Source organism: Aquarana catesbeiana, linkage group LG01 (genome assembly GCF_042186555.1).
Source record: "Aquarana catesbeiana isolate 2022-GZ linkage group LG01, ASM4218655v1, whole genome shotgun sequence".
NCBI classification, from domain to species: Eukaryota; Metazoa; Chordata; class Amphibia; order Anura; family Ranidae; genus Aquarana; species Aquarana catesbeiana.
Genome location: NC_133324.1, coordinates 272,363,550 through 272,388,953, shown reverse-complemented (window position 1 = coordinate 272,388,953; position 25,404 = coordinate 272,363,550). Strand labels below are relative to the sequence as shown.

The window sequence follows — 25,404 nt, the reverse complement described above, 5'->3', positions numbered from 1 at the left end:
TTAATTGACAATTTAGCTGAAGGTGTATTTCCAATGTTCCAGCCAAATTGGGATAATACCTGCTTTATATTTGTGACCTGTTCCTATTTACTTTGCAAAACTTACAAAAAAATCGTGCTTCGCTTTTTACTTGCTCTTTTCTGAAAAAAAAAAAAAAAAAAAAATGAAGTTCTCTGCTATGCAGAGTGGGCTGGGGAGTTATTGAGACATTGTCCCTTCTCTTTCTATATGTGGATTATGGCACTGTAATTTATTTTAATTAAAAATCTAAATACCTTTTTCCTAATTGATATACTGTTGTCACATGACCCAGCTCTTTCCCAGCCTGTCTGCAGGAAAACCTAAGCAAGAGGAGCTTCTAGTCGTCTAGTGCTGGTCACATGTTCAAAATGAAAAAAACAAAACTGCCTTTGGAAAAATAAATAATATCAAACTGTTTTAAATTGGCATACAAATATATATATCAAAACAAATCTTTATTATTTTGTGGAAATAACATAGTGTGGGCGGATTTCTGCCAGTCACAGGTTGTTATCCCCCTTCCTCCAGCCTGTATCTTAGCATAAGAGGGAGGCGAAGCCTCCATTAATCTACATGTAATATCCCACCCTCATTGTGTCTAGCTGGTTAGTGAGCATGGATGAGGGAGGGAATGGTCTGTCATTTACCACTGTGTATACGCCCACATGTGTGACTCTGTAGTCACATGGGCTGCACAGATGTGATAGAGAGGACATGCTCAGCATATCAACGCACTGAAAACTGAGCATGTGCAGAATTGCCACCACAGCTTCAAAATTTCTAGCTGAATTGGGGACATGAACAGAAAGTGGAGATAGAAGACAGCAGGTTCAACCAGGTTTTTTGCAGAATACAGAAAACAAATCTCATAGTGACTGAGTTAGTATGCGCCACATGTAATACAGCATTTATTGATGTTTTTTTTTTTTATGATGTGGGTTTAGTGACATTTTAAAGGATAAAAAAATCAAAAAACAAACGTGCCATACTTGCCTCCTCTGTGCAGTTGGTTTTGCACAGAGTGGCCCTGATCCTCCTCTTCTGGGGTCCCTCACGGTGCTCCTTGCTCCTCCACTCGAGTGCCCCGTTGGAGAGCCACTCTCCCTCGGGGTACTCATGCGGGCGTGCTCCTGTGTCCTGCTGCATCCACTTACACAGATAGCAGGACTTGGCCCAACCCCCCAGCTCCTGCGTCATTAGATTTGATTGATAGCAGCGAGTGCCAATGGCTGCGCTGCTATCAATCTATCCAATCAGGACCCGAGACAACGACTGGAGCCGGTGTACTCGTCTCTGTCGCTGGAAAGACCGGGTTCAGGTAAGTAAAAGGGGGGCTCTGGAGGGCTGCTGCATCACAGGATGCTTTTCACCTTAATGCATAGAATGCATTAAGGTGAAAAACCATGAGGGTTTACAACCCCTTTAAGGGAATGGACCATACTCATATGAGAGTATTCATATGCTCGGAGCCTAATTTATTTGAGTTTGGACATCCTGTTTTTTGCAGTAACAACGTATTCTCACATCATGTGTTTATATATCTATTGTGTTTTGCACTGTTGCATCCCTACAAAATTAACATTTTATAGTCCTTGCTCACAGCTGCAAAAAAAACAGCGTTTTTATCAGTACAGTGTTTTGCTTGTTTTTACGTATCTGAACTTGCTTTGTTTTCTATGAGTCATTGTACACTGTGAATAAAGATCAGTACATTTTGGATCTGTAAACCAAAAATAGAAAGATTTGCATCCATGGTCAGTAATTTAAGCATCTATTAACACATTCTATCTCTGTAGCGACTCAACCTCATTTCTCAGTCAGTCCCCTGTACAAGTAATATAAACGCAAAAGAAACCTGCAGAGCAGCCTGGGAGGTGGGAGTAAAGGAAAGGTACATTTTAGCAGCTGTGGGGGCTGGTATTAGTGTTTCTTTTTGATGTGTCTGCATCGGCAAAGAACAGCCTTTGTAAACAGTGGCACAAGTTAAGAGACATGTGTAGCGGGCACCTACTTTTAGGTAGGTGACTTCTCCTGTAACAGTTTGCTTTGTCAGGTAAATTTAGACAGGCTTGTGCTATTACAGCAGGCCTGTTTTTGCTCATTTCTCATTTGAGTGGCAGGTAGTTTGTATGCTGGTCTCGGCCAATCATTAATTTGCTTGGTAATCCCGGGACTCTCCTATAAAAATCGGGGTCACGTGGTATAGGGGAGTCTTGTCCTGTAGGAGCGAGAGAAGCCAGCCTGGTTCCCGGAGGGGAGAGTTTTCCCCCTCCGGGGAGCCAACGGAGCTCCCCCCTTGCGAGAAGTGGGGGAACCGATCTCCATGGAGGAAGAGACGACACCTTACAGCATGTAGTCGCTGGTGTCGTTGACCGCTCCTGCGGGGAGGGGAGCGGGCCATAAAGGAGAAAAGGAACTAAGAATCATTGCGGGAGAAGTAGCACCAAAGCGGAAGGAAACTGATCGATCGTTTGAGTGGCACATGGACTATTGATCACGTGAGTGAAAGCTAAAGGGAAGGGTACTACCAGAGGCTGAGGGTTGTTGATACGCAAGTCAGTGAGACAGGCGGTGATGGCCTGTGACTTTGGGTTCAGCAATGCCCCAGGATTCCAATCAGTCAAGCGGGAGGAGTTATTCAGAGTGACTTTTCTTTAGCTCAACTTGGAAGTATCATGCAGATGGGAAGTAGTGGTAAAAAGGTAGCGGTGAAGCTGCAAGCACACATAGAGATACAGACTGTTCTTGAAAAGTCATGCAGATGAAGTTATTCAGAGTGACTCTTTATCAATTATTCTCTATCAAATCTACTTCCATCTTCCCTGATTGAAGAAATCACACAAAGTGATTTCCCAACTTTCCGCAATTGATTCTAGTTTTCCCGTAAGAGACAGTGAAAGATGATAATGTAAAAAAAGAGCATCTCAAAAGAAGTCCTTCTCCCATCCCAGTTCATGTTAATAAATAAAGCAAGAGAAAAAGCATTACGGACTGTGTTTTCTGAATCTATGGGCTGCGAGGGTTGGGTGGTAAACGTGAATTACGGATATAACAATTATTTAGCCACCTCCCCCTTAGAGAGAGCTACACATGTATTAAGCAAATATGTACACTGCAATTATGAAACTTTTTATGCTAGTTCCCTGGCTGTGATGCCATTCCCACATCATCAGTGCTCTCTGACACTGAGCACAAAAATGCATGCAACTCAGGAGTTTTGCATATTTTACTGCATACTTGTTATATGTTGAATCCAGAGGCAGTCAGGCAAGTAGCATTTTTAGCCTGCCAGTTGTGGCAGTCCTACATATGTTGGCTAAAGAAACGCTTATGTGAAGACACAACGATGCAAAAAAGCATTGCTTGTTTGTAAATGTCCCCATTAGGAGAGTTGCATTTATCTTTTGAGTACAAATTGGCCAGCTTGGTCCAATTAAGAATGATGTCATACTAAACAGTCTGTCAGGATCCAAAGGCAATGAGCTGTAGAAAATCTCCAAGACACCAGTAACACATCCATTGCCTACATACTGTACGTTGTGAAATCTACACATGGCGTAAATAGTGGTTTCCTTCTCAACCAAAAAAATCAAACTATTGTTAAATTATGTAGGGCATTGTAAATGTTCAGATTAATTATTCTGAGTTTGTTCACTGCATGTGTTTTAGCAGTGATCCAGTAATTAGTACAAAAGGCAACTAGTGTTTTTAGCAACAGCATCCTCTGTTTCTGTCAGTGCAGATTTGTTACCCTGAACTCACATGGATGTTGAGAAACAAAGCTATTTAGTGAAGAGCATCCATCCAAAGCTGCTTGCACATACCTTAAAGTGGTTCTAAGGCTGAAGGTTTTTTTTATCTTAATGCATTCTATGCATTTAGATAAAAAAAGTCTGTGTGCAGCAACCACCCTCAGCCCCCCTAATAATTACCTGAGCCCCATCTCCCTGCTTATTGGCTAAGACACAGCAGCAGGCGCGATTGGATCCCACTGTTGTCAATCAAAGTCAGTGAGCCAATGAGAGAGAGGGGGCAAGGCCGAGCCATGGCTTTGTGTCTGAATAGACACACACAGCAGTGGCTTGGGTGCCCCCATAGCAAGCAGCTTGCTGTGGGGGCACCCAGCGGGATGGAGGGGCCAGGTGCGCTGGTAAGGCACCCGGGAAGAGGAGGATCTGGGCTGCTCTGTACAAAACCACTGCACAAAGCAGATAAGTATAACATGTTGTTATTAAAAAAAAAAAAAAAAAAAAGACTTTAATATCACTTCACATTAGCTCTGTCAGACCTCCATTTATATGCATTTAGCAGACATTTCTAAAGGCATATGAATGTGGGTAATGGTTTGAACATTTCCCAGCACTGAGAAGCGGCTGATCTGTGTTTTAGGCAAATAGAATGCTGTGTGTTTGGGATGTGATTGTAAACGCTAAATGCGTATACCTGCTTTAATCACTTGACATCCATAGACAGCATATACACAGCCTGGACTTCAAGTGGTAAAAACAAGGCCACGGATGCAGCTTCAGTAGGGATACCGTTCTTTTTCAGACAGCTCCTGTTTTTTTTTTTTTTTTTTTTTTTTTTTTTCCAGTAAAAGCGATCTGGGTGGCTATAGAGCCGCCTGATCACTTCTTTGGTACTGAGAAGGTGCCAGCCCAATCCCATTGTGCTAGTGTTGGGTGAAAGCAAAGCAATCTTCAAGTGCAACATATTTGTAGGAAATTCAGCAACAACGTTGGGAAGAACTTTCTAATCTAAACAATATTGGGTCTCACTAACTCACTTCTCACTTCTATGAGTTTGTATCATCAAAAAAAATCGCTACTTTGTTGAGTAGAAAAGGCAGATAAACTTTTAAGATTTCAGGCTATCCATTTTTATTTTCAATTGTTTTTGGTCTACGCTTTCATTTCAGAGTACATTGGGACATTAAACTGTGCATTTCACTAAAAAGGTTTTTTTTTTTTTAATGACTGGTGGAAAATGGTTACACACACACACACACACACACACACACACACACACACACACACACACACACACACACACACACACACACACACGTCGCCCCCCTCCACTGCCACATTTGCTCCTTTTGCGGGGAGGAGGAACCGGTTACCGTGTTTTGACAGGTACCCACTCCCGTGTTCGGTCAGATCACTGTGGCGATCTGAGCAGAAGAAGTTCAACCTCCTCCTCCCCCCACTGATTCTGCCAAGTCTGGGCTGATGGTGCCAATGGGTATTTTCCAATTGCAAAGGGAGACGACATGATGTGTTTTTCCTCTGCTGCACTGTCTGGCCGACTACTTAGTTTTTGGTCCTTAACCACTTCAATACCAGGCACTTAGACACCTTCCCGCCCAGGCCAATTTTCAGCTTTCAGTGCTGTGCAATTTGAATGACAATTGCATAGTCATGCTACACTGTACTCAAACTATTTTTTTATCATTTTGTTCCCACAAATAGAGTTTTTTCTTTTGGTGGTATTTGATCACCTCTGCGGTTTTTATTTTTTGCGCAACAAATAAAAAAAGACAGAAAAAAAGTTTTTCTTCTGTTTTTTGTAAATAGGTACGTTTTCTTCTTCAATGACGGGCACTGTTATGGCGGCACTGACGGGCACTGTTATGGCGGCACTGACGGGCACTGTTATGGCGGCACTGACGGGCACTGTTATGGCGGCACTGACGGGCACTGATATGGCGGCACTGACAGGCACTGATATGGCGGCACTGACGGGCACTGATATGGCGGCACTGATATGGCGGCACTGACGGGCACTGATATGGCGGCACTGACGGGCACTGATATGGCGGCACTGACGGGCACTGATATGGCGGCACTGACGGGCACTGATATGGCGGCACTGACGGGCACTGATATGGCGGCACTGACGGGCACTGATATGGCGGCACTGACGGGCACTGATATGGCGGCACTGATATGGCGGCACTGACGGGCACTGATATGGCGGCACTGACGGGCACTGATATGGCGGCACTGACGGGCACTGATATGGCGGCACTGACGGGCACTGATATGGCGGCACTGACGGGCACTGATATGGCGGCACTGACGGGCACTGATATGGCGGCACTGACGGGCACTGATATGGCGGCACTGACAGGTGCTTATGGGTGGCATTGATGGGTGCTTATGGGTGGCAGTGATAGGTGGGCACTGGGCAAGGATGGGTACTGACAGGTGGCACCGATGAACACTGGGTGGCACTGATGCCCCTAAGGGTGGCATTGCTGGGCATCACTTCAATATAATGGTGCCAATTAGTGCCCATTTGTGGGCACTGTTTGGCACAGATTGAGCACATGTGGATGGCCATGGGGTACATACCTGGCCATCCACATATTGCTCCCCTCCCTGGTTGTCCTAGTGGCGATCCCTGGTGGTCCAGTGTGGTCATCTGAGGGGGGGCTGCGCTGATAAACAATCAGCGCAGACCCCCCCCCCGTCAGGAGAGCCGCCGATCGGCTCTCCTCTACTCGCGTCTGTCAGACGGGAGTGAGGAAAAGCCGATCAATGGCTCTTCCTATTGACATCGTGATCAGCCGTGATTGGACACAGCTGATCACGTGGTAAAGAGCCTCCGCTGGAGGCTCTTTACCAAGATCAGTGGAGCGGTGTGTCAGATTGACATGCCGCTCCACCGATCGGCGCGATGCGTGCGGCGGCATGTTATCCTGCTGAACATCATATGATGCCCAGTTAGGATAACTGAACCACCGCCCGACCATCATCTGCTATGGGCTGGGCGGGAAGTGGTTAAAGGATGAGTTCACTTTTCTGAACATGTTACATCCATATTTAGGGTGTAACATGTTCAGCATCTGCTTGCTCCCCCCCCCCCCTCATCCTCCCCTTTACCTTAACCCCCCTTCCTTTTTGTGACAGCAGGCCAGGGGATCTTCTCCCTGTACCCGCTGTTACATTTAAAAAGGAGTGCAGCTGTGCGGGGCTCTGCTCACACGGTCATGTCATTCCTTCACAGATCCTTGTGAATCAATGAACTACAACTACCATCAGCCTTTGCAGCTGACAGCTTGTAGTTCTCAACGAACTACCAGAGTGCTGATGAGCGCTCCTAGGTAGTTCATTGAGCTTCCTCTCATGCAGCAAGTGCCTGTCCATATTGGAGGTACAGGCATACACCCACAATCTGCCGATCATGGGTGCAATACTTTACAGCCTCCTAAAAAAATTAAACCGGTAAATTCACATTTTTTACCTGCAAAAATAAGTGTGTGTGTATGTATATGATAGATATATATATATATATATATATATATATATATATATATATATATATATATATATATATATATATTTATTTATATTTTTGTTTTTGTATAGGTAAACTTATGCTTTTAATGTTGCCTTTTTTGCTTTGTTGATGCAGAAAACCATTCTTGTTGCTGGCTTTACTTTTTAGACATCACTCTTGCCATTGTGTAAGATTTTTGTTTTTCTTTACATTAAATGGTCATCAATGACTTCAACTTGTTAGAATACAGTACTGTGCAAAATGTTTGCGCAGTACTGGAACTCTAAAGCGGGGGTCTCCAAACTATGGCCCTCTAGTTGTTAAGGAACTACAATTCCCATCATGCCTTGTCATGTCTGTGAATGTCAGAGTTTTACAATGCCTCATGGGATGTGTAGTTCTGCAACAGCTGGAGGGCCGTAGTTTGGAGATCCCTGCTCTAAAGAAAAAAATCACTTTACATCACCTACAGTGGATATAAAAAGTCTACACATCCCTGTTAAAATGTCAGGTTTCTGTGATGTAAAAAATGAGACAAAGATCAATCATTTCAGAACTTTTTCCAATTTTAATGTGACCTATAAACTGTACAACTCAGTTGAACAACAAACTGAAATCTTTTAGGTGAAGGGAAAACATCAAACTAAAATAATATGGTTGCATAAGTGTGCACACCCTTTGTTGAAGCACCTTTTGATTTTATTACAGTACTCTTTTTGGGTATGAGTATCAGCATGGCACATCTTGACATAGCAATATTTGCCTACTCTTCTTTGCAAAAACACTCCAAATCCCTCAGATTGTGAGGGCATCTCCTGTGCACAGCCCTCATCAGATCGCCCCACAGATTTTCAATGAGATTTAGGTCTGGTCTGAAGGTTTTGTGCCACTATTTAGGAGGCTTCAGATGTGTTTTTGCAAAATTTAGCTGAGCTTGGATGTTTTTCTTTGTAAGAAAAGGCTTTCATCTTGCCACTCTACCCCATAGCCCAGACATATGAAGAATACGGGAGATTGTTGTCACATGTACCACACAGCCAGTACTTGCCACATATTCCTGCAGCTCCTTTAACCACTTCAATACCCAGCCATAGTCATATGACGTCCACAGATGGGATCTCCCATCCTGGGTGGACGTCATATGACGTCCTGGGATTCCCGGCCGTCTAGGGGGCGCGCCGCATTACTCGGGACCCGGTGCGTGTGCCCGGCGGCTGCGATGTCCGCCGGGCACCCGCGATTGCCCGTTAACCGGGCCGGCATGTGGATCTCTGTGTGTAAACACAGAGATCCACAGCCTGTCAGGTGAGAGGAGAGCGATCTGTGTTCCCAGAACGGAGGAACACTGATCGGTCTCCTCCCCTTGTGCGTCCCCTCCCCCTTCAGTTACAATCATTCCCTAGGAAACATACTTAACCCCTCCCCGCCCCCTAGTGGTTAACCCCTTTACTGCCTGTCACATTTACACAGTAATCAATGCAATTTTATAGCACTGATCGCTGTATAAATGTGAATGGTCCCAAAAATGTGTCAAAAGTGTCCGATGTGTCCGCCATAACGTCGCAGTCACGAAAAAAAATCGCGATCGCCGCTAAAAAAATAAATTATTTATTTTTTTTTAAAAATGCCATAAATCTATCCCGTATTTTGTAGACGCTATAACTTTTGCGCAAACCAATCAATATACGCTTATTGCGATTTTTTTTTTTTACCAAAAATATGTAGAAGAATACGTATCGGCCGAAACTGAGGAAAAAATTTGTTTTTTAAAAAAAAAATTGGGATATTTTTTATAGCAAAAAGTAAAAAATATTGTGTTTTTTTTCAAAATTGTCGCTCTTCTTTTGTTTATAGCGCAAAAAATAAAAACCGCAGAGGCGATCAAATACCACCAAAAGAAAGCTCTATTTGTGGTGAAAAAAGGACGTCAATTTTTTTTGGGTACAACGTCGCACGACCGCGCAATTGACGTTTAAAGTGTGACAGCGCTGAAAACTAAAAATTGGCCTGGGAAGGAAGGGGGTAAAATTGCCCTGTATTGAACCGGTTAATGTTGCTGTAGGCCTCTTGGCAGCCTCCCTGACCAATTTTCTTCTCATCTTCATCAATTTTGAAAGGACGTCCAGTTCCTAGTAATGTCACTGTTGTGCCATATTTTCTCCACTTGATGATAACCGTCTTCACTGTGTTCCATGATATATCTAATGCCTTGAAAATTCTTTTGTACCCTTCTCCTGACTGATACCTTTTAACAATGAGATTCCTCTGATGCTTTGGAAGCTCTCTGTGGACCATGGCTTTTGCTGTAGGATGCGACTAAGAAAATGTCAGGAAAGACCTACTAGAACAGCTAAACTTTATTTGTGGTTAATCAGAGGCACTTTAAATGATGGCAGGTGTACTGACTCCTATTTAACATGAGTTTAAATGTGATTGCTTAATTCTGAACACAGCTACATCCCCAGTTATAAGAGGGTGTGCACACTTATGCAGCCACATTATTTAAGATTTCAGTTTGTTTTTCAATTGAGTTGTACAGTCTATAGGTCACATAAAAGGTGGAAAAAGTTCTAAAATGATTTATCTTTGTCTAATTTTTTTTACATCACAGAAACCTGACATTTTAACAGGGGTGTGTAGATGTTTTATATCCACTGTACATCTATGCACATATAGAACTAGTAATATCAACATATACTGTGGCATTTACTATGCCAATAATTCCTAGCTTGCATTAAAAGATTGCATTTAGAGTATTTGCCTCTTTGTCCATATCAAAGACACAGTTACATAATGCCGTGGCATTTCCCAAGCAAAGAACGTTGGGGATGATTAACAGTTTGCATTTGCCTGACTGTTTGACGGCATCGGCACACTGCATTTCACGTTTTAATTTGAAGTATTAAGTGTAGATTTGTCAGTGTTGAGGAAGGTCTCCTTTATGCTACAGATACTGTATTGGTTCTCAAATTTGTGCTCAAGTTTAACAATCGCATCCCTGTGATTTAGCTTAGTGTATGGGGTGTGAATATTCCAAAAACAATGACTACTGGTTGCAATTGAGGACAGTATTGAAAGATGCTTGGCCGATGGACTAAAAAAAATTGTGGATCCATCAAATAATTGTGGGAATATTCACTTCACTTGTCCAATTTTGTCAAAAATCTCTGCAGATGTTTGGGTATTCAGAGTTAACAGAAATTTGCTTTTCACATGATTGGTTAATTGAGGGGAATTTTCATACAATTCTTTGCAGGGTATACACTACCCTATTCGTTTTTTCTTTTCGGGCAGTGATTGGGGGATAGTGCTTTGCGTTTTTACAACACAAGACACTGTCTCCCCCCCCCCCCCCTTTTTTTTTTCTAAACTTGACATTCCATTAATTCCTATACACTGCAGCTCATCTACTGTGCATAGAAACACAGGGAGACATATGTAGCTGCAGAGCGATGCAGAAAAATGCAAATGTGTTGCAGTTTCCTGCACTCCTCTGCCCCGGAGTGTGGAAGTGTTGAACTGGGCACACAGCCATTGTACAGAAACACGCAGCGCTCTGCACAAGAGTGAACCAGCCCTGAGTGAATTTTCTTTACTTCATTAGTACTATATCATGGAACAGCACAGCATGCGCAAACTTTGTTCATCTGTCCATCTATGCCACAATTTCGATTTAACATTTTGGTCAGCTGAATATACCCTGTCCTACCTTGGAGGGGCACTGAAATATGTAGATGGAGGATGGAGAATGCTATGGATTTTAGTGAACTGCACCTCCTAGCCATGATCAACTTCTTCAACACATCCCCTAGATTTGACTCCTGCATTGCTTACTCTCCTAAAAATCCACAATCGGATGCCACCCCCCTCTCTTTTTGACCTAGGATAAGCTCCCAAGCTATCTACTCAATCTGTGCTTCTCAATTAGGTTTGTACTCTTTTTTCCCTTCACCTAAATAATGTTTAGCTCCTTCCCTGACCTCTCTCATTGGCCCATGAACAGTCCCTGCTCTGCATTCTCTCCTAGTGGGCTGCAATTATCTGTCACTTCTCTCTCTACTTCTCTCTCCACGTCTCTCTCTACTTCTCTCTACTTCTCTCTCTACTTCACTCCTCTACAAGGGCCAGGTCTTGCTCAGCCTCTTCTCATCCATGTCCATGATTAGCTCCCACTGTGCTTGCCTACCCCCAGCAACAATCCTCATTGTCTTAGCCCTCACCTCCTTGGGTCATGCTCAGATACCACCTTCCTATTTTACCTGTCTATGGCCTGATTCCACTCTCCCTCTCCCTCTCCTTACTGTATCTGGTTGTTTTTCAGCCCATGCTCTACTTCCTTCCTTTTTCTTTTTTAAAGTTAATCAGTCCGCTGCTGCTCTTCTTCTCTTTCCTCCTTTTTTGTGTGATCAGTTTCTCATGAGTTTCTTCTTTTCTCTTACTTGTCCCCACTTGGTTGTTATTTTGCCTTCTCTTGCACCCACCTCTGCTCCACAATCAGTTGCTAGTCTTCCCCCTTTTCTTTCATCCACACTTCATGAGCAGCTGCAGCTCGTGTATGTGTCTTTCTCCCTCCCAGTCTTCACTTCCCTTATTCACTATTGGCATATGTTTTTTCTGCCCACCATAATAGATGAATCAACTTGACCAAATAATGGGCATTCGGCTAAAATATTTTATGATTAGAAAGTGGTGCATATCAGTGTGTAATGAAATAGTCCAAGGCCAAAAACATTTAACGTGACCAGGCACGCGTTTGCTAATTAAATATGAATGTATATCCTTGTAAAGGTTTATTTTCCAGATTTAGGTATTTTGCATGGGAAAAAAGTGGAGAGTTTCAGTCATTTTCCTTATTTGAATAAATACTATTTAATAATCTTCTCTTCTCTCTAGGGAGGACCTGAAGATGCCTCATAGTAAGATAAATGGACAGCCAAAGGGATTATCAAGGCCTGAGTGTCGGCTGGGATCTACATCAAGCTCACAAAGCACCAACACAGTGAGTCCTTCCAGGCATTCTAGTGTTAAGAAGGTAACAGGAGTTGGAGGCACTACATATGAAATATCCGTGTAGCACTTGACATGCCTGAAGGTGATAAACTATTAATATACAAGGCATATTTTCTGACCGTTCCGAAGACTTAAACGAAGGAGAGCATTCTTAAACGGTCAATGGGAGCTTTAAATGTGACTGATGAAGGACGTCAGATTATGAAAACAATGGTTATTAAAAAGAAGACTTTGGTCAAATTTGGAGGAAAAAAACAAAAATTAAGCCATTGTACGTATGTCTGTCAAACATGGAAGAAATGTTTTAAACTTGTGATGTGAGAAGAGTGGGACAACTGTTTTATTTTTTTTAATTTTTTTTATTTAAAGTTATTTTAGTTTTTTTCTGATTTGCAGGGCTTGTTAGTAATGGAGCAGAGTGAAAGAATAACATTAATGAAAGATTTCCTAAAATCTATGGATCAAGACAAAAAACTGCCCCGAGTGTTCTGTTTATTTGTCAGATATTGACCATGGTGTGTGTGTATGAATGCATGTGCTTGAAAAACTGTTATTTCAGGGGATTATGCAGTACAATATACTGTTTTGTTGTGGAAGGTATATCACTCAAAAATCGGCAGAATAGTGTGCACTCAATTTTCATCCAGTTACTAAATGAAGCCTGTTGCGGTAGGGTGCGGATGGTGTCAGTATTGCTTATCTCCATGCTTTCTGGTTCTCTTCACCCTACAGCATCCTATGCTTGCAGTAACTGTATATCTTGAAGACCTCTATAGGAAAAAAACAGGTGATAAGAGTGGCAGGCTAACATAACTAAGTGCTGCATCAATGCGTGAGACAGAAGGATCGTAATGCTGCCACAGGTGAGCATAATAATCACCTTACCCTGCTAAACCGCCATTGGTAGTGCTTCCTTTAAATCCACAGGCACCTATTGGCAGTAGCCATTTTGAGGGTAAAGTAGTAATATGATGGCATCATGATATTACTACTTCATGCATTCAGAGGCTGACTGCTAAATTATCCCATAATACAGCTTTGTCTGTTTTTGTACAACCTGTCCACCAAAAAAATAAAAGCTTTGGTAAATATTTATTTACAGATATTTTACAGATAATTTTTATGGTTTACCTATGTCATGTATTGCCAGTAACAAGGGTTTCATTTGTATATTTAAGTATTAGAGCAAGAAAATACAACACAAACAATCTGTGAAACTGCAGCATATTTTTTATTCAGGAGCAGTTTGTAAATTTTACATTTATTTTATATATGAACTCTTGCAAACAAGTTATTTTGTGTGAGTGCGTGTGTGCATAGTGTTTGTTTGTTTTGTTTTTTTTTTGGGGGTTTTTTTTTTTTTGCTCCGTTGCCGTGGTACATCAGTGTTATAATACATGCAGATGTTATCCTGCCTTAACCATCACCTCTGAAACAAGGGGTAAAGCAACGTGGTGCTGTGCGACTGCTAATTTTCATAGTGGGCTGCTCCTCTACTTGCCAATGTAGTGAATCAAATTCTTGCTAAGTCAGAGCAACACTCAAACATAAATATTTTTACCATATTGCTATTTATCAAGGAGATTAACAAGGTCAGTTGTTACTTCCAAGTAACAGAGGATGAAGAAGTTGAAGAGCAAACAGAAGTAAAAATATGCTGAAGCACGATTTACAGTCAAAGTACCATTTGGAAAGAGAAGTCCTCAATTTCCGATCTATGAAAAAAATCTCCTAACAAACTATTTATGAACATTGAGCAGAAATTATATTTGTTATATTTACTCTTTTTAAAAACATTTTAATGTATGCTTTGTGTCCCTACCAACATGGATATTCTAAACTGTTATTTTTTTTATTTATTTTTATTATTTTTTTTAGAAGGTTAGGGCTTCATCGGGGTAGTATTGCCCTTTGTTGCGCAAATAAATGGAGCTATAGCACATAGCAGCAAGTAAGCATTCATGTCTGTTTTTTTCCTGGTTCAGGTTATCAAATGAAAACTGAGACTTAATTATAATGCTTTGCTCCATTTTTTTCCCCCTTCTGTTTTACATGACCTTTTTTCTTATTTATTTTAATGAAGGAAATATTCTGCATTTACTATATTTGTTTGTCTTATTCTCATAAGGGTGTAACAGGTTTTTGAAATTGGACTATTTTGAGGTAGATAAGAAAATTTAAAAAAAATTGGAAAAGAGGTGTCACAATTTTTCTTGGTAGCTCATATTTTATTTTCAGGCTGTTACATTAAATTTTTTTTGCAGCAGGCTGTATTAAACTGCAAATATTTTGGATAAATGCACAGACACTTTCTAATCAATGTTTTCACCAAGCTTTTTATACAGATTATTGAATGGATGGGGTAGGTGTGGAACAGAGAATGGAGCTGCTAAGGAACGACTTGAAATTGAAATAAAGACTATCTGGGGGTCTAAGGGAAGTGCATACACAGTGTAAGTGGTACTTTTTTTTTTTTAGTATGGTCCCAATCTGGCTACAAGTCCCGCTGTGATTAGTGGGAATCACAGAATACACCTCTCTTATACCAGTATTAGATATTTACTTGTACAAGCCTTAGGGGAATTCTGTATTATAGCAAAAACGAAAAGTTGGCTAAAGGTCCTGAGGACTTGGACAGTGGATTGGGTAGTTCCGACCATACAGGTAAGCCTGATGTGCTTGCTTCTCACTGAACCAAAGTCTCCTTTTTTATTTTTTTATTTTTTATTTTGTTGTAGTGTAGTATTAAAGACTTTATAAGTGCAAAACACAGCAAGATGGATTGTCTTATATTGTAAGAAGCATACTTTTAATTCATTAGAGAATAGATCACTGTTGCAGTGCCCAGTTCCCAGTAAATGGCTAGGTTAATTATTGGTGTTGATTGAGTTACAAGATAGCGGTCTCCAATCTGAGGCCCCCTTCACTTTTCTTGGGCCATTGCAGTGCATGATCATGCATTTCAGTTAGGTAGCCAATTCACAAACCTGGCTCAAATATCAGAAATGACCCACCATGTGAGTTGCAGTAATAGTGTAATGGGTTGCTATTCAAATTTAATAACACTGCAGTGCACCAAAGATGGTGTATTGGCACCAGTTACTGCAATGTGCTGCTGTTAAAGGGGGGGCGCTCAAGTAAACTTGTTAAGATAAAAAAGATAAAAGTATGAAAAACGTTATTGACTTCTTAAGCTGGAAGTTCCATTATCCCTATATTTCCTTAAAGGGTTAGTTTACCATTACAATTTTTCTGTAAAGGTGAACTGACGCTTGACTCCCCAACCCCCCATCACTGCTGCACTTATCTCCGGGGTTGCCAAGCTGACAGTGGCCCAGCGGTCCAGGGATTTGAAATCCCCACTTTTCTCCATCAGCACTACCAGGAAGGACCAGAGAAATTTAGTGATGGTCAGTGCCATCACTGTGAGGACGCTGACCAATCAGAATAAATCTGGTCCATGCCGGAAATGCTTCACAGAAGAGCACAAATTGCTTGACTGGCTGTGGGAGCTCAGACATCTTGGTAGCCCTGGTAGTAAATACAGGGGGTGGGGTGAAGAGGGTATTCTGTGTTAACGTTTATATTTTTTCAGTAACGCACAAACCCTTGGAGACTCTCTGACTTGCTTGTTTAGGGGAATGACACTAAGGTTAGCCATACATGCATAGATTTCTCTCGACAGACTGCTTGCAAAACAAAAACTGCCAGGATGCAGTCATTGTTTGGCCAACATCTTTCCACTTGGCTCTTTCCATTTTTTTTTTTTTTTAATTTGAGCCATGTATGGCCAGCTTAAGTAGTGAAAGATAGAGAAGACAGCAATGAGGCTTTCAGCTTCAAGCCAGCAGTAGCAGATGTGATATTTCTATATTGACAGTTTCTCTTTTAAATTACTCCTTGGTAAAAAAAAAAAGAGAAACTTTTATTTACTGCAATGTATATGCATTCAATATTCTTACTTTTTGTTATTAAAACCTGAAGTTCAGTTAAAACTTTTTTTTTGGTATAATGCATGAGGGAATGAAGGGTGTCCAACGTCCTGCTGGCTTTTTCCTATTGTAGAAATCCTCCCCATCACTGATGTCAGATCTTTCTTGGAGCTTCTGGCAGTACATGGGTTAATAGCTGCGGTTGCAAAAGTCTCCCAAGGCCTACCCTCCCCTTTCCTCCTCCATTTAGAAAACTACTCCTTGCACTGTTTTCACAGAATGCAACACATTTGGGGAGGGGGGGGGGGGGGTCAGATGAATGACAGGGTTCCTCCTCTACTCACAGAATGTGTTGCATTCTGTAAAAAACAGTGCAAAATATTTTCTAAATGGATGAGGGGGAGGGAGGGGAAGGTTGGTGTTCGGAAGCTTTCACAGATACCGCTCTTAACCCAGGAGTTCAGAGCTTCTAGGAAAAATCCAACTGCAGTCAGAGGAGGACTTCTACAATAAGCGGTCAGCAGAAAATGTAGGACACTTCATCAGAGGCAAGTTATGTCTCTGGTGCAGTATACCAAGGGAAAAAACTAAACTTCAGCTTTAAACACTGTATAGATACTAGAAACTTTACTTTTCATAGTTTTTGAATAATTACTGGAGATTTACCTTTCCTATTTGCAATAAGGTCCATGTAAAGTCTCACAATGGATCTATGTTTTAGCATTTCTACCTCCTTCCTGCTGCTAGCAACTTTATATATACACACCAGACCATTATTAGGATTCCTGAACTTCCTGTTTTCATTTTATACCTTCTAGTGAACATCATAACTTCACTGGTCTTACACTGACCTGTAATATAAATATTGGCCACGTCACTAAATTTTAACGGAAAGCCAAACCTTTAGAACGATTTGGAAATCTTAGGCCAGCCATACACGGTTTAAATCTCGGCAGGTTCAGCAGCAACCGACCGAAATTCGAACCGTTAATGCGCAGGCTGAATGTACCTAATTGATCAACTTGGGTACAACCACCAGGCTGCCGGATTCTCTTATGCCGCGTACACATGACTGGTTTTGCCGTTGGAATACATTCCGAAGGTTTCTCCGATGGAATTCCATTCAAGCGCTCTTGCCTACACGCGGTCAAACCAAAGTCCGACCGTCAAGAACGCGGTGACGTACAACACTTACGACGGGACTGGAAAAAAGAAAGTTCAATAGTCAGTAGCCAATAACTTCCGTCTCGTACTTGCATCAGAGCATGCCTCGTTTTTGGTCCGTCGGAACAGCATACAGACTAGCGGTTTTACCAATAGGAATTGGTTCCATCGGAAATATTTAGAACATGTTCTATTTCTAGGTCCATCAGAATTTTCGAAAAAAAAAAAGTCAGATGAGGCATACACACGATCGGAATAGACGATGAAAAGCTTCCGTTGGACTTTTTCTGTTGGACATTCTGCTCGTGTGTACGCGGCTTTACAATTATCACTAGAGGCTGCTATAGACGGGTGGGGGACCGCCCCCGCTGGGAGCAGACAATTGCTCGGCAGGAGGGATTTCCTGTCAGCACTGTCCATATTGGTGGGGGAACCGTGCAAATTTCTTTCCTGCAACCCTGTGGTTGCAGGAAAGAAATTTGCACTGTGTATAGCCAGCCTTAGTTTCAGGGGTTTATTTGTTAAGCAGCAGTGCAACAAACACTAGCAACCAGTCAGTTTTCATAAGTTATAAAGTGAATTTGAGTTCACCTAAGATGCTTGCAAGAGACCGAATAGTTCTCTCCAGAAGCCCCATAGACTAGGGATGTCTACTAAACAGATAATGAAGTTGATTTACTAAAGACAAATGCACTGTAAGTACACTTGCTCCAGAGCTTAGTAAATGAGGTAAAGCTTTTCCTTTGCAAAGAATACCCAATCACATGCAAGGAAAAAAAAAAAAAATAAAAAATAAACGCATTTTTGCTTGTACGTGGTTGAATTCAAGAAATCAGCAGAGTGTCTCCTATGATCTAGAGCAGTGCACATATTTGCCTTTAGTATATCAACCTCAATGACTGTAGTTGCTTAAATCACTCTTGGCCCTGGCCTAATCACTGAGGCTATCCTTCATGAGGATAGGCAAGTAGGGGTGGATGAAGTGCAACTTCAGAAACTGAATATTTGCATAGTAAATGTGCCTGGGCTTTAGAAACAATGGGGAGCACTAATGGGTATATAAAGAAGTGGAAAAAACATGCTCATGACTGCTGTGCATGTTTGCCTGCACTTTAAGGCAGTTTGGTCTTCGAATCGGTAGTCTCTTAAAGTGACACTAAAGGTTTTTTATTTTATTTTTTTTAAATAACAAACATATCCTACTTACCTCCACTGTGCAGCTCGTTTTGCACAGAGCGGCCCCCGAACCTGCTCTTCTGGGCTCCCTTGGCTCTCGCGGATCCTCACCACATCAGATAACCCCCTAGGAGAAGCGCTTTCTGGGGGGGTTACCTTGCGGGCACGCTCCCAAGTCCAGCATTCGGAGTCCATAGAGGCCGAATGCAGAACTCGGCCCCGCCCCCGGCGCCCGCATCATTGGATTTGATATACAGCAGTGGGAGCCAATGGCTGCGCTGGTATCAGTCTATCCAATCAAGAGCCGAGAACCCCGGGCAGAGAGACAGCGCGTCCCCTTGGGTCAAGTTCCAGGGCTCAGGTAAGCAAAACAGGGGCGCTGGGGGGCCAGTCACTGCCAGGCGGTTTTTCACCTTAATGCATAGGATGCATTAAGGTGAAAAAACACGTAGGTTTACAACCCCTTTAGGAAGAAGTCAAAACGACAATGCCTGCTGTACTCAACTTGTTTTAATGAGTAAAGCGCAACATGCATAAAAAGGAATGTTCGAATTCAGATGTTCAGCACTGTACTTGGCCAAACAGCCAAGCACGTGATGGGGCTAATGAACCCTTTAACCACTTCAACCCTTGGGAGGTTTTCTGACCAGGCCATTTTTTGCGTTGCGGCACTGCGTCACTTTTTTTTCCCCCACAAATAGAGCTTTTTTTTTGGTGGTATTTGATCACCTGCGTTTTTTTATTTTTTGCGCTATAAACAAAAAAAGACCAACAATATTGAAAAGAAAAAAGCAATATTTTTTAATTTCTGCTATAATACATATCCAAAAAGAAAATGTAAAAAAAGCTAATTTCTTCATCTATTTAGGCCAATATGTATTCTACTACATATTTTTGGTAAAAAAAATCCCAATAAGCGTATATTGGTTGGTTTGCGCAAAAGTTATAGCATCTACACACTATAGGATAGCTTTAAGGACTTTTTTTTTTTTTTTTTTTTTTTTTTTTTTTTTACTAGTAATGGCAGCGATCTGCGATTTAAGCAGAACTGCGACATTGTGGCAGAAAATTCTGACCCTAAGTGATACTTTGGTGACTAGTGACACCAATACAGTGATCAGTGCTATAATAAATGGCACTGGCAGGGAAGGGGTTAACACTAGGGGATGATCAAGGGGTTAAATGTGTTCCCTGAGAGGTGTTTCTAACTGTGTGGTGGGGGGTTGGAAATTCACTGGAGGAAAAGAGAGATGGTGATTCAGCCTAGCTTTTCCTCCCTGACAGATCAGCGGTGTGCTTTGTTTACATTGGTACACCGCTGATCCCTCTCTCCTGTGAACGATCGGGGGGTTGCAGGGGCTGCCGGACCCGCTGATTGGCTCTCACTGTGTCCAATAACAGTGGGAGCGGCGCGCACGCCCCCTAAACCGCGCGCAAGAAATCACGTACAGGTATGTGATTTTGCGCACCCGGGCCACCCTGCAGCGGTTAAACAGTAGGAGGGGTGGGTGCACTCTGGCTGTACTGGACAGCAGCCTGATGAAGACAAGACCCGAATGGCATCTTAAACAATCATAAATACAAATCTTAAAGCATATTTCTACATTTACAGCCAAATTTGAGAAAACCCCATTATATGATGTGTTCCCATTCATACAGCATGCATAATTTTTATTTATTTTTTTCCTTACCTTAGAAGTTTCTCAGCAGAAGGTGTCATGGCTGACTGCAAAGTTTTTTGAACAATGTCGGAGTGCGTCTGTCCTCAGTCTGTCTTCATTAACATACAATACAGACAGGGTTAAAGAGTACAAACACACTATCCAGCCCCCTCCTAAACAAAGAGAACTATGTAGGTTTTCTCCATGCTAGAGGGTCCATAATAGAGCATCTAAAATACAGTCCCTGACAAAAGTCTTGTCGCTTCTCTGTTTTGTAGAAACTCCTGCTATTAACCTGACTTTTAATTAATCAATTGGTGTTAGAAATAGCTCATATGAAAAGCTAAAGCCCTCCCAAATGATGTTTATTGCACTGAAATAAATTAGTTTCACTGAAAAAAGATTTATCATTTAATAAGACAGACAGGTCAAATTTTGGCAAGACAAAAGTTTTGTCGCCTATACAGAAATTGAACAACTTTACTGAAAATCCAAAAATATGTCAGCAAATTAAGTAGTGGCGCTGTGAGATCCAAATTTAATATATTGTATGACTTCCATGAGCTTGAAGGACAGCATCCATGCGGTTTGGCAAGGATTCATACAATTTATTGATGAAATCATCAGGAATAGCAAAGAAAACAGTCTTGCATGCCTCCCAGAGTTCATCAATATTCTTTGGTTTCGTCTTCCATGCTTCATCTTTCATCCTACACCACATATGCTCAATGATGTTCATGTCTGGTGACTGGGCTGGCCAATCCTGGAGCATCTTGATCTTCTTTGCCTTAAGGAACTTTGATGTGGAGATGGAAGTATGCGATGGAGCACCATCCTCCTGCAAAATTTGGCCTTTTTTATGGTTGGGAATATAAGAGGTAGCTAAGATTTCTTGGTATTTTAGACTAGTGATGTTGCCTTCCACCCTGCAAATCCCTCGCACACCCCCATACTGGATGTAACCCCAGACCATGATTTTGCCTCCACCAAACTTCACTGTTTTCTGGGTAAATCTCAGCTCCATGCAGGTTCCAGTAGGTCTCCTGCAATATTTGCGGCGACTGTGGTGTAATTCAACAGAAGATTCATCTGAAAAATCCACCTTCTGCCACTTTTCCAGAGTCCATCCTTTTAGCAGGCTGTGGCCCTTGGCAAATGCCACACGGTTTTTTAATTGTCTTTTGTTTAGTGCTGGCTTATGGGCACTGATTCGACCATGGAGGCCATTTCGAGACAGAATCCGACAAACTGTTCTGGTTGACACAGGGACTTCAGGTAACCAGGTCTCCTGGAGCTCTGCTGCAGTGGAAAATGGCCTGGCCTTGGATTTTCGAACCAACAAACGGTCCTCTCGAGCAGTTGTCTTGCGGGGTCGGCCTGACCTGGCCTTGTCCAAAACGTCTCCAGTCTCTTCAAATCTTTTTTTTATCCTCTGAACTTGACGCTGAGACACATTGAAGGTGTCTGCTACATCAGCAGTGGATCTGGTCTTCAGCCTCTTGATAATCAACACTTTAGTCTCCGGGTGAATCTTAGGCATGTTTGCAGAAGTCTAGTTGCAGTTGAGAAGGTCTAGTGTACTGGTGGTCTTTTTATACACACCTGAGACCTAATTGATCCATTATTAGTCACAGGTGAAGCTCATATAACAAGGCGACAACACTTATGTCTTGGCAAAAATTGACTCAATGGGCTTTACCAAGCTGTGAATATTAGAATACTTTTTGTCAGTTTCGTTTTGCACTGAAAGATTATTACAAAAGCTGTTGGGATTAAAATGACCCATTTCTTGTAACAAAATCTTGATTAGAAATATATTTTAGCGGCACTTCAGGTCAATTTGTACACAAGCGACAAGACTTTTGTCAGGGACTGTACACAAGCTGTAATTTTTTAATATTTTTAAGTTATGCTATTTGAATAGGCACATGTTACAAAAAATAAAGTAGGTGTTATCCTAATATGGCTGCAAAAGTGTAAATACACTTTAAAATTTAAGTGATTTGTAAAGGCTTTTTTTTTTTTTTAACAAACATGTCATGCTTACTAGCTCTGTGCAATGGTTTTGGTCCCCGGGCTCTTACTCTTCTCGGTGTGCCACCAAGAGAAGTTACTTACTATGTTGGCACAAGTGTGAGCTTGATCCTGAGCTGCACTGTGTATGTCTGGTGACACAACCAGTGTGACTTGGCGCTGCTTCCTGCTTTCGGGCTCAGGTAAGTATAAGGGGGAGTTAAGGGAAGAGCTGCACAAAAAGATTTTATACCTTTATTGCAGAGAATGCATTAAGGTTAAAAATAAAAACTGAAGCCTTTACAACCACTTTAAGCCTAGGTTCAGACTAGTGCCTTTCCAGCGCCGGTTCCCACATCGCTTCTCTCCCGCAGGCAGTTCACAATGCCCTCTGCGAACCGCTGTGGGTGTCAATACATTGTTAATGACACACCCAGAACTGTTCACAGATCACAGTGCAAACTGTGGATTCGTACAGGAATCGGATTCCATGGGTGAGAACACCCATGCGATCCGATTCCAGTGCAGGGAAAAACGAGTCCCTGCACCTTTTTTCTGTGCAAATCCAATGCGAGTTCAGCCATACAAACTGTATGGCTGAACTCTCATTGCTCAGGCATCGCATGTGATAAGCAGCAGGTGCGAATCACATGCGATGTCTGAGATCACTATAGTGTGAATCTAGGCTAAAACAGATTTTCCTTAGGCCCCTTTCACGTGGCGTTCAGTCTGTCTGTTTTTCATCCATCTGTTGGATGAGGAAAAGGACAGCAATGCATTCCTAATGGCAGACATATGTAAATAGATGTCCATTTACAACAGTTTTTCATCTATTGAGGTCTGTTTTTTTTAAACCAAACAAGTCTGCATTTTTGTTCCATTTAAGAACGGAAGTGGACGAAAAATGGATGTAAACTGATAAAAAACTGATGTAAATGGAATCTGTTTTTTTCTTAGCAAGAACGTGACTAAACAGAGATGATACCCGTGTGAAAGTGGCCTAAGGTAAATCAGGACCATTGATAATTGGCTAATATTACTGCATTTTAAGCATTTTTCTTTGATCTACTAAACAATTTGGCCTAATGCGACCTTGAAAAGTGATCTGCAGCTCATAGCAACCAGTGAAAGAACAACTTTATTTTCTGATGGGAGAAGGGAATTATTTCAGCATCTTTGGGAGCCCTTTTATTGAATCTGCTTTAAAGTGAACCTGTCATGCTGATCTTTAATCTTGATTATGCATTGTCTGACATTGAGCTAGTGTGTAATAACTGAGGTCAGAACTACTGACCTGTTTTCTTGTCGTAGGTCAACAAGTAACTTGAACAGCATAGCAGGCCTTTAGCATCTTCTAAAAGAAGTCCACAGTGACATTTTCTACATTTCTTTCAGGGCTGATTAAATCAACATTAACCTGTAGGTATTTTGCACCTACACAAGGTGCAATCATTTTATTAGGTTTTCTGGAAAAGTGCAATGTATCCCTTCATTGTTGTTGAGAGTGTATTGATAGTGTAGTAATTGTATATAAATTATCACAGCTCTGTAATGGTGAAAAACACCACACCTTATACAATACAATCAATATTTATCACTGTCACGCGTTCCTAATATTACTTATGTAAACTGGTTCAAGATGTTGGCTCTTTGCCATTTGCCCTTTTAGGTCTTTTAATCAGCTATTTCTGTTATGTCTGTAAATGTCTGCCAAGCATCTGAAAATGTCTGTGTTTGCCTGGTACCCCAAAATATGTAAATTTATATGAAGTAATTTCTGACTGTAACTGTTTAATAAATGCCCCTATTATTTTTGTCTATTTCTTTATACTGTACTCTCATATTGATACCTGTTTTAAAGGAGGAAAAGGCTAAAAATTATAACAAATGTGTTTCGTAAGATTGATCTTTTTTATTTTGTAAACCTTAATTATTTTTTTCTTTTGTGTGTAGATGCATTTTAAAATATTAGTGACAATGCTTTTAGGTTTACCAAATTCTCACCTGCCATATTTATAATACAGATATGCAAACATTCATCGGATATCATAAAACAGTGACACCCATAGCAAGCAATCAGATGTTTGCTTTTGTCTTTATGAAAACATAATTGGTTGTTATGGGCAACTTCTCCTCTTCCCCTTGTTGCAAGTTGATCTACCTACACTTTTATCTGGAATCTTGTAAAAGTGGTTCGAATCTATTTATAATTGGCTGTAACCAGTTATTTTCATGGTCAGATCCTAATTTAAACAATGTCCTGTTGGTACAAGAATTAGAGAAAATTTATTGTATTCAAATGTTATAGGAAATGCATATACTTTTCTCCTGCAGTTCTTCAAATGGGCCTGCACTCAGATTTTACAAATTCTGTTTAATCAGCCCTGTCCGAGTAAAATAATCTTAATTACTTACTTCAGCTCTTGTGCCTATATAGCTCTTATAGACCAGAGAACATCACACGGTCTTGTTTATTTGGTGATAACTTTATCATAAAGAGAAGCTCCAGTCTGTAAAAAAAAAAAAAAGTCAGCAATAAGTCTACAAATACTGTAGCTGCTGCCTTTTAATACATGGACACTTACCTGTCCAGGGATCCTGCAATGTCCTCTCCTGATCTGATTTGTCAATCGGCTTCGGGTGCAGGCGCCAGCCTTCAGGCATCAGTCGGTTTGCTACTGCGCATGCACGGGTTTCACTGCGCTTTCTGAATGGTCCTGCTCGCCGATGGCATCTTGCCCAGAAGTGGAAGCAGGTACCCACTCCCCCACAAAAAGTGCCAAATGTGGCAGTGGAGGCTTTAAAGTGGTGTTCCGGCCGAAATTATACTTTTTAAATACAAATACCCCTATAATACACAAGCTTAATGTATTCTTGTAAAGTTAGTCTGTAAACTAAGGTCTGTTTTGTTAGTTTATAGCAGTAGTTTGTTATTTTATAAACTTACAGCAGGCCGTGGCCATCTTAAGTCTGGGCATCTGAAGCCAGACTGTATTTATTCCTGGATCTCATCCTTGCAGATCTCGCACATGCTCAGTGCAGCACAAGCAGTGTAATAGGTTTCAGGTCAGGTTTCCATAGCAACGGCAGTGTCAGAAGAAGTTGCCGCCCCTTCCCAGAAGGCATTGCAAACAGGAAATGAT

At 41.5% G+C, this 25,404-nt stretch overlaps 1 protein-coding gene across 3 annotated transcripts in view; it reads left to right on the top strand.

The window, feature by feature from the left end:
• ZDHHC8 (zDHHC palmitoyltransferase 8) overlaps nt 1–24,079 on the top strand; it is a 175,944-nt gene extending 151,865 nt beyond the window's left edge. For all 3 annotated transcript variants that reach the window (XM_073628570.1, XM_073628562.1, XM_073628580.1), the window contains exon 11: nt 12,199–24,079. In XM_073628570.1, the coding sequence (XP_073484671.1) occupies nt 12,199–12,379 (181 nt within the window). In that variant the 3' untranslated portion in view covers nt 12,380–24,079. The remainder of the gene's footprint in view (nt 1–12,198) is intronic.
• Nucleotides 24,080–25,404: the final 1,325 nt, after the last annotated feature.